This window comes from Astyanax mexicanus, chromosome 14 (assembly GCF_023375975.1).
Source record: "Astyanax mexicanus isolate ESR-SI-001 chromosome 14, AstMex3_surface, whole genome shotgun sequence".
NCBI lineage: Eukaryota > Metazoa > Chordata > Actinopteri > Characiformes > Acestrorhamphidae > Astyanax > Astyanax mexicanus.
This window is the reverse complement of record NC_064421.1, coordinates 13,945,977-13,961,889: the sequence shown is the minus strand read 5'-3', so window position 1 is coordinate 13,961,889 and position 15,913 is coordinate 13,945,977. Positions and strand designations below refer to the sequence as shown.

General features: G+C 37.9%; 1 protein-coding gene across 2 annotated transcripts in view; it reads left to right on the top strand.

The window, feature by feature from the left end:
- Positions 1-15,913, top strand: part of LOC103030817 (G patch domain-containing protein 2-like) — a 46,504-nt gene that overhangs the window by 22,828 nt on the left and 7,763 nt on the right. Inside the window, exon 9 of one of the 2 annotated variants that reach the window (XM_049463680.1) lies at positions 4,920-5,005. In XM_049463680.1, the coding sequence (XP_049319637.1) occupies positions 4,920-5,005 (86 nt within the window). Of the gene's footprint in view, positions 1-4,916; positions 5,006-15,913 lie in introns of both variants that reach the window. The other variant, XM_007257332.4, reaches the window with a different exon arrangement.

Here is a 15,913-nt window from a genome sequence, read left to right as displayed (position 1 = left end):
ATGCTTTAGATCACAAGCCCCCTGATGTTCCTTTTCCATGCATGACAACAGGACAGCCATAAAGAACTATTTTACCTGTAAACATGGAGGGACTATGTAAAAATTAATGTAATTTCTAAATGGTTAATGTAATAGTGCTTCAACACTTGAGTCAAATATTTAGTGCTTCATTTGTAATGTATACAGTGGCAAAATAACAAAAATGTGTTACTGATCAAATATGTATAGATCTGACTATATTAATACACTAATGTATAATTATGTTTTTCAGGCAGGGATAAAGCCTAGCCTTAGACTATATTTCCTTTTTAAATAGAATAAAAAATCTTCATTTAAAATGCTGTGTAGTCCAAGATTAGACTTACCGTAATCCCTGCTTGGAAAACTGTCCCTATGAGTCAATATTCAATGCAGGTGTTTTTTTTTTCCTCAAATATAATAAAGGTATTAAATTAAGCAAATAAATAGAAGAGGTGCTTTATAATAACAAAGAAATGCTATATACAATTTTGTTTTCTTTATAGCTGTTATAATGTTACTAGAAACTACATCACTGTAATCAATAACCAGGATTCCTACATCTGTATCAGAAAGGAAAAGTAATATTGCACCATCACTAATACTAATGACCATGTGTCTGTCTTCTATATGTTGAAATGCAGATTAATGTGCTTTACTCTCCCCCATCCAAATAAGCAATGGAACAGTGTGAAGCAGTTTATCATCCCACAGAAATCAGCCCTTCTAAAACTGCATAGTAAATTTGTGCTTTTTTCAGTTATTTATCCCTATTTACTACAATCAGTGTGCTTATATCATATACAGTAGAGTGAGAGTTATTAGCTTTCTACAGATTGTTTTTTATGGGTGTGATCCTCTGGGAACAGGCGTCAGGCTGTGACAGATCGCCCTCTAATACCTCACACTCTGCCGCCATGTTAAAATGCATAACCGTGTCCCACCTGCTTGTGCTGCACGCAAGTTTTCTCGATCGACTTTATTTATTTCTAAATGACATTCGCCGGCTTCAGATAAATCATAGTCCTCCAGCACTCCTCTCGCCTGCTTTTCATTTTAATTGTGAGATCTCGATGTCAGCAGTTAGTATATTGGTGTGAGTGGCCTATTGATTATTGATTTGCTGGCATTGATTGCAATCCCAGGGGACCCTAATCCTTTTTGATTCATTTGAATACCTCTATTCATCTTAAGATCCTCCTCACACCTGGAGTGCCCTGGAGCCTAATGAAAATAGATGGCAGGCCGGCAGCTCGCCGCAGCTCTCGCGCCTTTTTGATTTATTATTTTTAATTGATATATCTGCTTTGTAGGTGTGGGCACGCGAATGACGATTGACCCTCGTGTCAGTGTTTTTTTTTATGCCGAGCCTAAGGGACCAGCTAGCGCTAAAAATGTTTGGAGGTGTCTCGGATGACCTTTTCGGATGAATCTTTTTCTTTTGCTTACCTCTTTGTCATTGATAGTCAGTCAAAGTTTTGCTCTCAATAATATTGAGCCACTACTTGAGTTTACCTGAGTTTTTGCATTGGAAAAATTTTTATGATCTTTTATGAGTTCTGCTCTCCGGATGCATTTACTCCATCAATAAAAGCTTTTTCTCACTAAAAGCTTTTATAAAGGACGGCTGATTCCACAAGACATATTTACCAGCCATATCAGTCAGACTTTCATCTATTTTGTTGTAAATTTTTATACAGGTGCTTTTCCATAAAGGACTTTATTGAAACTTGTTTGAAAAGTAACTGTAAACTGCTAAAACATTCGGTTTACTGCTTTGTTGACATGTTTGGACATTTATATGTCCAGACAGTTGTAATGTTCATGTGTTTTTGTTTGGGTACAACAGTGGGGATGCATAATGATATCAGAGTCAGTAGTGCTGGGCGATATGACCTTAAATTAAATATTGCGATTAATTGCATTACATTTAACCTCGATTTTAATTAATTGTAATATAGAACAGACACGGCATTAGTTTTTTTTGGGTTTTTTGGGTGTGTGTATATGCTGCTGGAATTGTTCACTTAGCTTTGTGATTGAAATTTGTAGTCATGTAAAAGTAAAAGTACTTGAACACAAACCGTGTGGAAACACAAACAAACTTTATGCAATGTAACTAAAATGAGCAAGATTATTTCAGTTCTGATTGTCGGTTTCAATTATTTTTATGATTAAATGCACCAGCCTTGGAGTCAGCATGCTTCTCATATTGGGTTAAAAATAAAGAAAAAACATAAAGAAATAAGGGACACATAACTGGGCTCTGTATACAGTATATTAATACATAGTAAGTTGGGGCACCACCACTGAGAAGATAATTTATTTAATGTACAAATTCTTACATATTTTTTGTAGGTTAATACAATAAATAATTATAATAATTATAAGATAAATTATGCAGACACGGGTTCTATAAATAGGAAATAGGAACCTTTTTTACACTTAGACTTAATAACACGTAAGTGGTTTATTTAAATATACTGTACATATATATTTGTAAATACACAAGAATAGGTAAGAAGAATATATATTGATTTATATGTACAATGTTTTCTAAATCACTGCAGTTTACCAGTGGTGTAGGAGTGTTTTTAAAGGCAAGAAATGGAAATTAATAAAACAAAAATCAAAAATGGTTTTCATGTTATAATACCATTAGATGTGTATTGGTTCATGCATTTCTGTAAAGTCGGACTAAGAGAAGTGCTAAGAGAATCTTCTCCTGAGAAAGAGCTTCTCCTGAGCTGAGTCTTTTCTATCTGACTGCAAGAAAGAGAGAGAGAGACAGGCTGGGAGTTCTAGCAAAAAAAAAAGAGAGAGAGAGAGTGCAAGAGTGAGGGAGAGAGACGGAGGGCCATAGCCCTGTGCATTAGACACAAGCGCATCTGGGTATTACTTTTAATACCAGCCTGGGCAGCAGCGAGTGAAATAATGTGGTGTTTAAGCGGCCATTGATTTTGGAATTAAAAAGTTAGTTTGCAAAGATTTACTGTGGGGAGTTCAATGGCTGAGCTCTTTATCAGTGCGGCAAATGGCTGGTTATACGCTGTCCGACAGAGCTACGATTGAGGGATCGATAGACGCGTGATTTACTAACTGGGCTACAGCTAATCAATAAGTATAAAAGTAAATGAAATATGCATTACGGGGATTTTATTAGAGAGGGGTAGCAGGCGGAGAATACCGGTCAAGCCATTTATTTTTATACCTATTGATTATACAACATAGAGACTTCGCTCAAGCCCCCCTCCTCAGGTGGTGCACTAGTATCATGTGATTTATGGCTTTTGAGGTCAGGGAATACGCAGCCAGTTAAAAGGTGGCTGCCACCGGGCCCTATCTCCGCATGTGTGAGGTGAGGGGTGCATATGACTGCCAGAAATGACCTACGACACTGGAGAAATTAGGGGTTCTACTAGTGTTACTACTGTTTAATGTGGGAGTAAAGTCTTGATGAGTCAAGATTGAGCTTTACTGTTTATGTTGTGTAACTGTGTTGCATCTCTTTACTATTGCAACGTCATATTAGGATGAAACTGTAACTTGGCAACAGTAGAAGGATAAACCATTATTGATATTTATTTAACGCATTAATAAAACTAAATATTATTTTCAGTTAGGTGTCATATTGTATTGTGTACAATAAAACCTTAATCATTTTTTTAAACTATAAAAAAATCCATATTGAGATAATAGCTGTAATCTAGCTGCAATCTAATTGCAGCCTACTTTTTGTTAGTTTTGTTATTTATTGTGAAGCTTTAATGGTATATTTTGTAGTTTTATTTTTCATATGCACTAAACATTTTATTTATATTACATTATTTTTATGTTGTTATTTTGTTACACTTTTAATATTTAATACAAAATCTTGGTAAGTTCTTGTTAACTTACTGTTGTTTACAAAACTGATAAATGTTTACAGTTTGTGTTTTGACTAAATGTTTAAAACTATTATCTGTATACAACTTAACAGGGACAGTACACAACTTTATTTCATAATACAAATGTGCCATATTTAGCCAAATGGCTATTTTTCATCTGCTCTACATATATAATATAATAGTTGCAGTAGTGTATTGTGGAAATTACTAAAATGCTTTTCAGTGTTTTGTCATATCACCAATATGTCATATTGCTATTTCAAAAATACCAGGAAATATTTTGATATTATTTTAGGATCACATCGCCCTTCCCTATAATCCCTGACCATTTCTGTTCATCATGAAATATTCACACAATGTATTTGACATATACATTTGTTTCATACATGTGTAGAGTTTTTGATATAGCATACATTTCTTTTTCTGTGTTCTGGGAGCTTTTAAAATTTCAGCATTTTACCGAATCGGATGCTGTTCACACACACGCACATACACACACATCAGCTCTTAAAGCATCGCTCCCTCCCCCTCCCCCCTTTCCACAGTGGAGAGGACCTTGACCTTAACTTTACATCCCAGTAATCAGGGTTCCCTGTACGAGGGGCTTCTGACATATGACACAGGGGGGTCTGCAGCCAGGGTAATTTGTTTATCTGTAGCCAGCAGCGACAGAGACACACGGCCCACACACCTCCTTTTCCTCCACTGATATTTCTGTTAAAGCTCCTGCACTACATCTTACTGCTTTCTTACTGCCTTTAACTGCTGCAGGTCTGCAGGTTATCCCAACTCCCCAAGCTGTTCTTCACTCTTCTAACTGCAGCTATTTTCCAAATGGATCATTTTTCACGTTGTAAAAGGCAAATGGATAATTCTCAGAGGATCTTATCTGGTCATTTTACATAACACACATGTGGACTTTATTTACAGTTCACTCACTGTATTAAAATGTACAATGTGACTTTTATACATCTTAAAAAGTGATGCCTGTATATGTGTTCTGTTCTTCAGTAGACAGCCAAATGTTCAAATGGGATTGCTGTGTACAGGAGACATCAAGAGGAGGAGGAAAACCACGGCTGGTCCCACCACCACTTCAGGTAATGGCCACTGTCATGACCAGATTAGTACTACATTAATATAATAAGATATATAATTATAATAGATAATAAAAAGCATCAGTTTATACTTATTAACAGTGGATCAACACCAGCAGATGAGATGACTCTCCAAACACATCACTCTACTTTTCCTCCAGACACTGATCCCTTGATTTCTAAAAATCCCTCTGCTGACAACTTTTATGGAGATGCAGATTTCATTTTCCAGCAGGACTTGGCACACTGCTCACACTGCCAAAAGTACCAATTGGTCTTATATAATATTTACATTTTCTGAGACACTATTTTTTGGGTTTTTATTGGCTGTAAGCCATAATCATCAACAATAAAATAAATAAATAAATAAATGGTTTAAATGGATCACTCTGTGTGTAAGACATCTATCTAATATGATTTTGAACTGAATTACTGAAATAAAGTAACTTTTCAATGATCTTTTTTTTTGGGAGATACACTAGTACATATAGCCAATAGGAAGGGCTGATAGACTTGCATGAACGATTGGAATCACTTATCACCCAAGGTATCAGTTCACTTAGTTACTGCCTCTCCATAAACTGACTGTACAGGGCTAGGATAGTAACAATAGCCTTAGCATTTGTTTGTTTACTTTATTTAATGAAAAAAAAAGAAAGAAAGTTGAATTTGAGTCTATTAATGTTTTTTTTAAAGACAAAACATTCAGTCTTTATCAGAAATGCACATCTAATTATTCTGAAACCATAACTAATGGTAATTCCAGTCCAGGTAAAGGTGGAAAAGGGTTTAAGAGGCTGCTTTGTTTTTGTATTAATATCAGGAATGATTCAGATGCAGGTGATCTGTCCTCTGTGACTGGCAGGGCTACTCGTTGCAAAGATTTTGGCTTGTGTTCCCAATTCATCAAAACATGGTGGAATTAAGCCGAAGTCTGGAAGGCTGCCCATGTACTCTCATTACACATGGGTGATGCTACATGAGACCTGAATAATTACTGTCCAGTTTCAAAGCTTTCTTGTTTAGCTAAAATTATTCCCTTACTGCAATAAACCCACAATTATGCTTTTTTTTTGGTAAACATTTTGATTTGTGTTCATTAGAGACATGCCTGTATATGTATAATATTTATTGCTCAGCCTTACTGCTCATTCACAGCTTGATAAGAAGCATTATTGTTATATTGCATTCTGACAGATTGTCATTTACTGGTGTTATAGATCAACAGCTGTCCTGCAGTTATCAGTCATTGGTCATTACCCAAGGTGTACCCCAGAGCTTTAGTTTAAGACCCTTATTTTTATACTGACACTGTTTAGGCTTGCTGTGAAATATCATACTGCCTTTTCTCCTATGCATTTACTGTGAAACAGGCTATTTTGATTGAGGAAAATCTTTTTTGACTTCCTGTTGAACCATAAAGTGGTGTTAAATGGTGTGTATGACATTCTTTAGGTTCTGCAGCGGTGAGAAGGCATGCATATTTGTTTTTGAGTGAAACAAGAAGGGTAGCTTTTGAATTCCTATCAAACTGGGTTCATGAACTAACTGGCAGCATGATATGTTTAGTATATCTTTACTGTCGGGAGGAGGCTTCTCCTTTTTTTTTTTTTTCTTATTCTATATTCTATAGAATTTGACATTTCCAACTGCTCTTTACTGTGCTGGCAGTTCCGGACTTACATTCTAACCATATAAAAAACATTAAAAACAGCTAATAAGCCACTTTGCATTGTTTTCTATTGAAAAATAGAATTAATAATCTCTATCCTTTTAAACAAAAGTGTATTTTTAAGGCCTAAGCACAGCAGTGCTAATATCAATAATACATTAGTACAGTTATTGTACCATTTTCAGTAACAGTGATAAACTGTTAAAAGCAGTAATTGGATCCCATCTTACATAAAATTAAACAAATGAACAATGTGAAAGAATGTCAGAACTTGCCTTTTACAATATAGAGTGACCCAGTGGTAAGTCACACTACAAACAGTACAAACAAATGCTAATTTAAATATATATATATATATATATATATATATATATATATATATATATATATATATATATATATATTTTTTTTTTTTTTTTAATTATTATTATTAAATGTATCTTTTAATACATATAGTGGCAATTTCCCAGAAAGAGATTAAGATTAAGATCTTGGAATGCACATATAATCCTAAAAAAACAAATAACATTTATTTGGTTACATTTACGAGTCAATGCAGACATGTGAAAATGCCAATTCACTTATAACATATTATTAAATATAGTATGTTAATCTAACAGTTTAATAAAGTTTTACTCATTTAAGGCACGACTAGATAAAACCTAAATCTGAGGGTATATTTGTGTATTATTTGTTTTAGCGTGGACTGAAATGTACCTATTCAACACATTTCATTATTTTTCTATCGGTGTAAGATAATAGGTTCTAAAAGGTTCTGTGTGAAATAAGTTTGTGTAGACACACCTCATTATTACCATACATTACATATTTTGCTTATGAGACAGTCATTTTTCATCATATTTTCATTATATTTTTCAACACATTCTTTAAAGGGATCCCAGTTTCTATGGGGGTTACATAAGCCCCGCTTATTGCAACCAGTCCGTGAGAGGGAAGATGACGAGAGGGAACCAGAATTGGAAATGGTGCCAGGCATCAGCCCCTCGTCCGTTTGGGCCGGCCCGCCTGCCTTTTTTCATTAGACTGATGGTTCCTGGGCCCTCGTGCACAGTTCTGCAGGATTGAAATCTGAATTGGTTTGTCCACCTCTTCTCCAAAGTCTCCTCTGCCTGCGCATCTTTCCTGGTGTGCTGTTTGTCATTTAAATAACAAATACCCCCAGTTTTCTGATTTAGTGAGGGGCGCTGGCCTCTGATGTATATTAATATTGCCGCACAGTGCACTGTACCAGAGTCCATCATTCATTTGGATAAAAGAGGTGGAATTTAAAAACAGCCGATGCTGTACTGGGATACAGATTGCATCCATTTATTGCGCTGAGTGATGGAATGGCCGGCCACTCCGTCCTTCACCTCCCCACGCAACCACGCCGCTTCCCATAAAGCCAAAAAAAAAGAGCCTCACCCTTTCCCCCCGCATTGGCCCATTCCTCAAAATGTGTGGAAATTGGTTTAGCTTTACTGTAAAAAAATGCGTTTATGATACAAGTTGTGTAATGTCAAAATAATTGTAAAGAAAATTTGTATACACAAGTAATTCTACACAATGAAATCATTGCCATTTTAATTCCAATTAGAGTAAGATACATTTATTATTCACATGTATATAGTTTCCCTTTTTGCGGCTCAAATTTCCTGTTGATATTATTTCAAAAATTTTATTCAGACATAAAAGCCATTTCCCAATAAAATGTGATTATGGTATGTGACACGGTAGAAATTTTCTCCTAAAGCAGCCACATGTTGCCAAGTTCCTGACCTATCCCACATGCCAATCAATTTAGAATATAATTTCCTTTAATAATGTCAAATAAGTTTTCCCTGTATCCAATTTTACATGACTGAGTAGTTGGTTTGAGTTGACAGATCCTGAATTAACATAAAAGAAACAACAAATAAACAAATTAAAGGACCTCAGAATTAGGTTTTTTTTTTTGCTCTATACTTTAAAGGCAAAAATATATATAACTTTGATAACACTTTGTGATATCATTTAAAGCAATGATGCATTAATTATAGGCAAACAAGTTACACTGAGAAACATGCACAAGTCATAATTTGTGAATAAGGTCTTTATTTGGATTTCATATATTTTTGAATACACATATGGACCGATAACTACAGCTCTGGAAAGAAATTAAGAGACCACTTCAGTTTCTGAATCAGTTTCTCTGATTTTGCTATTTATAGGTATATATTTGAGTAAAATGAACATTTCTCCCAAATTCCAAATAAAAATATTGCGTGTAGAGCATTTATTTGCAGAAAATAGTTCTGTTCATTTTTAATCACAGCTTTCATGCATCTTGGCATGTTCTCCTCCATCAGTTTTACACACTGATTTTAGAACTTTATGCCACACCTGGTGCAAATATTTAAGCAGTTCAGCTTGGTTTGATGGCTTGATCCATCTTCCTCTTGATTATATTCCAGAGGTTTTCAATTTGGTAAAATCAAGGAAAGACATCATCATTAAGTGGTCTTCTTGTATTTGAAAAGAATAAAGGTTTGATTAAAAATTATATTTATGTGGTGATATTTTAGTTGTAAATGTCAAATTGATCAATACAGATATGTGGAAATGGCCATGGCCACTAATGAAAAGTAATTACAGATACTATGTTACTGTTTAAGAAAAATATTTATTTGATATATTATTTTAACATGAACAGGTAAATACTTTTGTACATTTTGTGTATGAAAATGTAACCCATAATGGAAAGTGAGACAGTTTTTTCGGTCCAGTTTTCCGTTCCCTTAAAATAGAGCTGCATTTTAAACCTTGTTTAAACCTTGTTTGCTTGACCGCTGTGAGCTAAAGCTTTGAAGTATTTAGCATTTAAAGGTGTCATACTTCGTAGCAAATGAAAAGTAAACATCACGATTTGAAACCGGTGCCGTTTTCAGCAGGTGTCGTGTTTTTCTTCTCCTTTTGGTTAAATGCGCCCTTGCTCTGCGGTGTATGTTTATTTCCTGAGTGTGGGGTCTGGAGTGTGTCTGTTGTGATTTATCATGCAGTGGGTGTCATCCAATGTCAGTTTCTGTGGCTGCATCTGCTCTGTATAAATCTTTACTCTGGCGTCTCGCAGGGCCAGCGCTCTCTCCGGTTATATTAGAGTCAGGCAGAGTGGCGCTGGGGAAGATATTGTCTGTTTGATTGTTTAAGTGGTAATTACTTTTTCTGCTTTTAATTTGTGTTTGTGCACGGAAGCGGGGCTATTCGCGGGGATCCCGGGGAGAGATGTAATCAGGAGAGTGCTACAGAGACAGTTTCCAGAGTGTGACAGTGTGATTTTCAAGTCCGGACTAAGCAGTGTTACCGGGTGACAGGATGAGGTGTCTACCAGAGTTCCTGTGGGTATTGTGCTGGTTGTACCCAGCTGTTGCTCAGGCCTCTCTCCTTACCTCTTTAGCACTTAGCAGACATTGTGTTGAAGCTAGCTGTGAGAGAACTCATCAAACTGTTTGGATTGGATGAGCACTCCACTTTACAGGTTCAAATTGGCTGCCAAGAACACATCTCACTGTCACTAACCTAACAATACAAATACCCTGCTCTCTAAAAGTTCCAACCAAAAGCAGCACAGCCCTGCTGGAGTGCTGTTTACTCAACTGCAGAACTGGGCTTGCTTAATTACAGTTATAATATGACTAAAAATAAACCTAAATCTGACATCTCTATTTTTGCTGTTTTTCATTTGAACCTAGAAGTTGTTTCTGGTGATTTTGTCAGAATCTGATGATGAATGGACCAATAGAAAAGCTTAAAAAATCTTTGAATAGCATATTTTTACATTCATTTCAGTGAAAGTAAAGAATTTTTTTTTTCATTCTTTTGTAAAGATATACATAAGCTGTGTCTCTCTATGAGTTTTCTGACTTTCTATCCATTTGTTCATTTGTCTGTTTGTCAACTGATACACCTGCCCATGCCAGTATTTCTTGCTGTATTGCTTCCATACATACGTAGAGTACCGGTCAGGAGTTTGCATACACCTTCTCATTTAATGTTTTTTATTTCTTTATTTAATGTATTTGCTACACTGTAGAATAATTTTAAAAGACATTAAAATAATTAAAGGACACATATGGAATTACATAATATACTAAAAATGCCTCGAAGCTGGAGCTTCACAATGTGACGGAAAAGCAACAACTATTGTTCAGCACCTCCAGGAACTCCTTCAAGATGCTGAGAAACCTATTACAGGTGACTCTCCCTCATGAAAAGACTAAGATTCAAATCCCAAGATTGTGCAGATCTGCCCTCAAAGTTAAATTTGCTATTATTATTATTTTTTTAATTATATGTATTTTTTATATTTTTATATTTTTATAAAGCTTCTGCTCAGTTCGTGGATATGGATGCAGAATCACTGCCTGTGGGGCCTGTGCTGTAAATGTGGATGTTGTTTTTGCCAGAGTCATTTTTCTGTTCTCTTTAACAGGTCTAGCCAGATGCCGCTGACCATGATTATTACATATTGCTATGCCATAACTTTTGGCATGGTAGTTTGTATACACACACAAAAAAAACTTTCATCTCCATTTTATGTTGATTTTCACTTTTTAGCATCAATTTAATCTGACAGTAATTCTTTATATTAAATCACACCTTCTTAATGATTCAAAAGTTGATGTAAAAAAGTAAAAAAAAAAAGTTTTACATTGTCTTCCATTGAAAGTTAGCTAATTCTTTTTTTTCTAAAGTAAATTTTTCAGATCCACGGTTTTCATGTGACAGTGAAGATACCCTAATTATTCATCTACTGAATGTAAATTAATTACAATTTTCGTTTTTTATTTTTACTACGGTACATAAATCATATACATCTGTCCCGATGCAAATACTGCCATAATCCATATGGTTTCGTGTGTCACCAGAGCATGGGGTGATACCCTCAAAACAGAATCTCATCAACCAACCAGCAAGGGCATACCTCTGTGCTGGCATGCAAAGTGCCGTGCCAGCTTTCATTTCTATTTTTGGCTTTTCATTAGAGAGTGTTGTCTCTCTTTCTGTCTGTGTCTGTCCTGTCCTGTACTGCCCTTCTGTACCTTCCCTCTACCCATCTTCTTTTACCCTTCTCTCTCATCCCTCTATCTCGTTCTCTTTTTTCCCCCCATCTTTTTTTGCCCCTTTCTTTCTCTCTTTTCCCCCATGGTGACAGATCACCTGTGTCTGAGGCCCTGGTGTTCTTGCCCGGCGGTCCGGCCCCCTCTCATTAATGCCCACACCGGCGCGAGGGCCATATGGCAGCCCAAGACAAATAACGCCAGCGCTCAGCCATCACTTCTGCTGACAGAAATGCAGCCCACCGCACTATTTCGCCCTCGCCCGCTCCACTCTGCACGCTCCCCTCTCCTCCTGCGTCCTTCAAAAGCCCACCACCGAGACGCTTAGCACCTCTCATCTCCCCTTCTCTCCTCCACGCTACTCTCCTCTTTCTCTGTTCTACTCTTCCCCTCTTCTCCTCCTCTCTTCTCCACTCTTCTACTCTCCTCCCCTTATGTGTTCTTCAAAAGCCCACCACAGAGATGTTAAGCTCCTCTCATTTCCCTTCTCTCCTCCACTCTATTCTCCTCTTTCTCTCCGCTCTACTCTTTTCCTCTTCTCCTCTTCTCCTCCTCTCTTCTCCACTCTTCTACTCTCCTCCCCTTATGTGTTCTTCAAAAGCCCACCACCGAGACGCTTAGCTCCTCTCATCTCCCCTTCTCTCCTCCACTCTACTCTCCTCTTTCTCTCCGCTCTACTCTTCCCCTCTTCTCCTCCTCTCTTTTCCACTGTTCTACTCTCCTCCCCTTATGTGTTCTTCAAAAGCCCACCACCGAGACGCTTAGCACCTCTCATCTCCCCTTCTCTCCTCCACTCTACTCTCCTCTTTCTCTCCGCTTTACTCTTCCCCTCTTCTCCTCCTCTCTTCTCCACTCTTCTACTCTCCTTCCCTTATGTGTAAGCCCACCACCCACCACCGAGACGCTTAGCTCCTCTCATCTCCCCTTCTCTCCTCCACTCTACTCTTCTCCTCTTTATCTCCGCTCTACTCTTCCCCTCTTCTCCTCCTCTCTTCTCCACTTTTCTACTCTCCTCCCCTTTTTGTGTTCTTCAAAAGCCCACCACAGAGACGCTTAGCTCCTCTCAACTCCCCTTCTCTCCTCCACTCTACTCTTCTCCTCTTTATCTCCGCTCTACTCTTCCCCTCTTCTCCTCCTCTCTTCTCCACTCGTCTACTCTCCTCCCCTTATGTGTTTTTCAAAAGCCCACCACTGAGACGCTTAGCACCTCTCATTTCCTCTTCTCTCCTCCACTCTCCTCTCTTCTTTCTCTCCGCTCTATTCTCCTCCTCTTTTCTCCTCTCTTCTCCACTCTTCTACTCTCCTCCCCTTATGTTTCTTCAAAAGCCTACCACTGAGACGCTTAGCACCTCTCATCTCCCCTTCTTTTCTTCACTCTCCTTTTTCTCTTCGCTCTACTCTTTCTCCCTTCTCCTCCTCTTTTCTCCACTCTTCTACTTTCCTTCCCTTATGTGTTCTTCAAAAGCCCACCACCGAGACGCTTAGCACCGCTCATCTCCCCTTCTCTCCTCTCCTCCACTCTACTCTCCTCTTTCTCTCCGCTCTTTCTCTCCCCTCTTCTCCTCCACTCTCCGTTTCTCCACTCCTGTACTCTCCTCCCCTCCTACATCCTATTCTTCTCCTCTCCCCTACTCTACTCTTCTCCTCTGCTCCTCTCCCCTCTTTCTCCCCTCTTCTTCTGCACTTTCTTGTTTTCCACTCGTCCACTCTCCTCCCCTCCTACAAACATTAAAAACCCACCACCGAGATGCTTAGCACCTCTCATCTCATCTTCTCTCCTCTGCTCTACTTTTCCCCTCTGCTCCTATCCCCTTTTTGCTACCACTTTCCTTTTTTCTTCACTCCTCTACTCTCCTTCCCTGATGCGTCGTTCAAACCCCCACAACAGAGAGGCTTTGCACCTCTCATCCACTCTACTCTTCCCCTATTCTCCTCTATCTTTTTTTCTCCCCTCTTTTCCTCCTCTCTTCTCTTGTACACTTCTCTGCTCTCCTCTCCTCCTATATCCTTCAAAAGCCCACCACCAAGATGCTCAGCACCGTACATCTCCTCTTCTCTCCTACACTCACTGCTCCTTTCCCCCCTTCTCTCCTCTTTTTTGCACTCTTCTACTCTCTACCCCTCCTACATCCTTCAAAAACCCACCACCGAGACATTTAGCACCTCTCATCTCCTCTACTCTCCTACACTCTTTGCTCTTTCTCCCTTCTTCTGTCCATCTCTTTTCCCTCTTCTCTTTCCTTCTCCCCTCTCCTCCAGCCTCCCCTGTTCTCTTCCATTTTTTCTCCCATTCCTTTTCTCCACAATTTTCTCAACTCTTCTTTTCCCTTCCTTTCTTTTCCTCTCCTCTCCTCCACTCTCTTAGGCTCTTATTTCTTCACTCTCCTCTTCTCCTCTCCTTCACCCTTCTTCTTTCCTCTCTTCTCATTCATTCCTTTCTTTTCTGGTCTCCTTTGTCCATTCCTATTCTCAAAGAGAAGAGAAGTGAGTTGAGGTCCAACTCTCTCATCCTCCACTTTTCCCTAATTCTCCAATTTCCTCTTCTTTTCTGCAATCTGGACTCCCCCCCTTCCTCCTTCGCTCACCACTCTACACTTCCCTCCTCTTAGCTCACCTTTTCTTCTCCTCTCCTGTTCAAGCTGCTGGTTCTTCTGTCCAGTGGAGAGCATGAGAGCTCTTAGCTTGCATGTTGGCACATGATCATTCATAAAGCCATTATGAATACTTCATAGTGTGATAAGCCCTGTAATGTCTGATACACATTGAGCAGGTCTGGTGATAAATATGAGCATTAGCTCTTGCGAAAGGATGTGTAAGAGCCACTCAATCATGACCATCATGCTTTTATACTGCAACACTGCTCACACTGTAAGGTAGGGTTTCTAGTGGTCTTTAGGTTTTTTTTTTAGCTTATTTTTTGCAATGTCATTTGTTTTCTGCAGTTGACTTCCTTCTTCCACTGCAGATAATTGATTTTTTATATTTATATTTTATATTTAACGTCTGAGTGAATCATGAAAATACATTATACGTGTAAGGTAGTATAAATGTATAATTTGGTTGTTTTTTACATTAATCTGGAAGTTGTTTTTGGTGATTTTGTTAGAATCTGATGATAAATGGAGCAATATTAATGCTTCAAATGTTCTTGGAATAACATATTTTAACACTGATACATTTATAAAAACATGTATTGGCCAAGAAATTAAACATTTTGTTGCTCCAGTGAGCGGCATCAAGTGGTTTTCCATTTGCCGCGTCTGTCCTCCTCCACCCTCTCGAGTGGATGCTGCCTTGCTATATACAGTAGGCCGCACAAAGGGCTAATCATTAAATAGCCATTCAGTCCTATTCAAGTGCATGAATCAGAAGCCTCATTACTGTCAATGTGTAATTAGCTGATTAATAAACAGGGGAAGGGCAGGACTGCAGGAAGTGCTTGTGAAATAATTGTTTTTAGAGAGTCTGAACACAAGGGGCCATTAAGACATGCAAATCCTTTCATTCAAGCTAGATCATTTCTTTACAGAATTAGGCGATTTTATGTTTTGTCACACGTCTGTTGATGCGTGATGCTTCTTTGTGCTTCTTTGTTCCTGGAAGTTTTTTGTAGCAGGCTATGTCTATGGTTACAAAGCTGTAGAAAGAAATACTGCAATGTGCATTTCTGTTAATTATTTTTCATACTGTCATACCGGATTACAAAATATTACCACAGTATACCGTGCTATGGGATGTGAGTAAGCTGCATAAGTATTGCAGATGGTCCTGGGTTTATGTGGCTTTCTATCTCATTCTTTGTTATTCGAAAAAAAGTGGACATCATGCACACTTTAAAACGATTCCTTTTATCTCCATGTTTGCGCAAAGTTTTTCCACTTTTTGACATAATTTGAATTATTATTAGTAGTTGTTCTTAATCTTGTTTTAAAAGCACAGCCCTTCTCCTCCATATAACCCGGCTTATATTATTAATTTAGAATCCCGCATGTTGTCACTGTCCCACAAAGTTAGCTTCTCCAATTTTTCTGTTTTTTTTTTTTTTTTTTTTACTTTTTGGCCTAATGTGATTGTAGATTATTCTTGTCAGTGTGTCCATATTGCATAATGAATGGGCCAATGAATATGCTCCAAAATTACCTG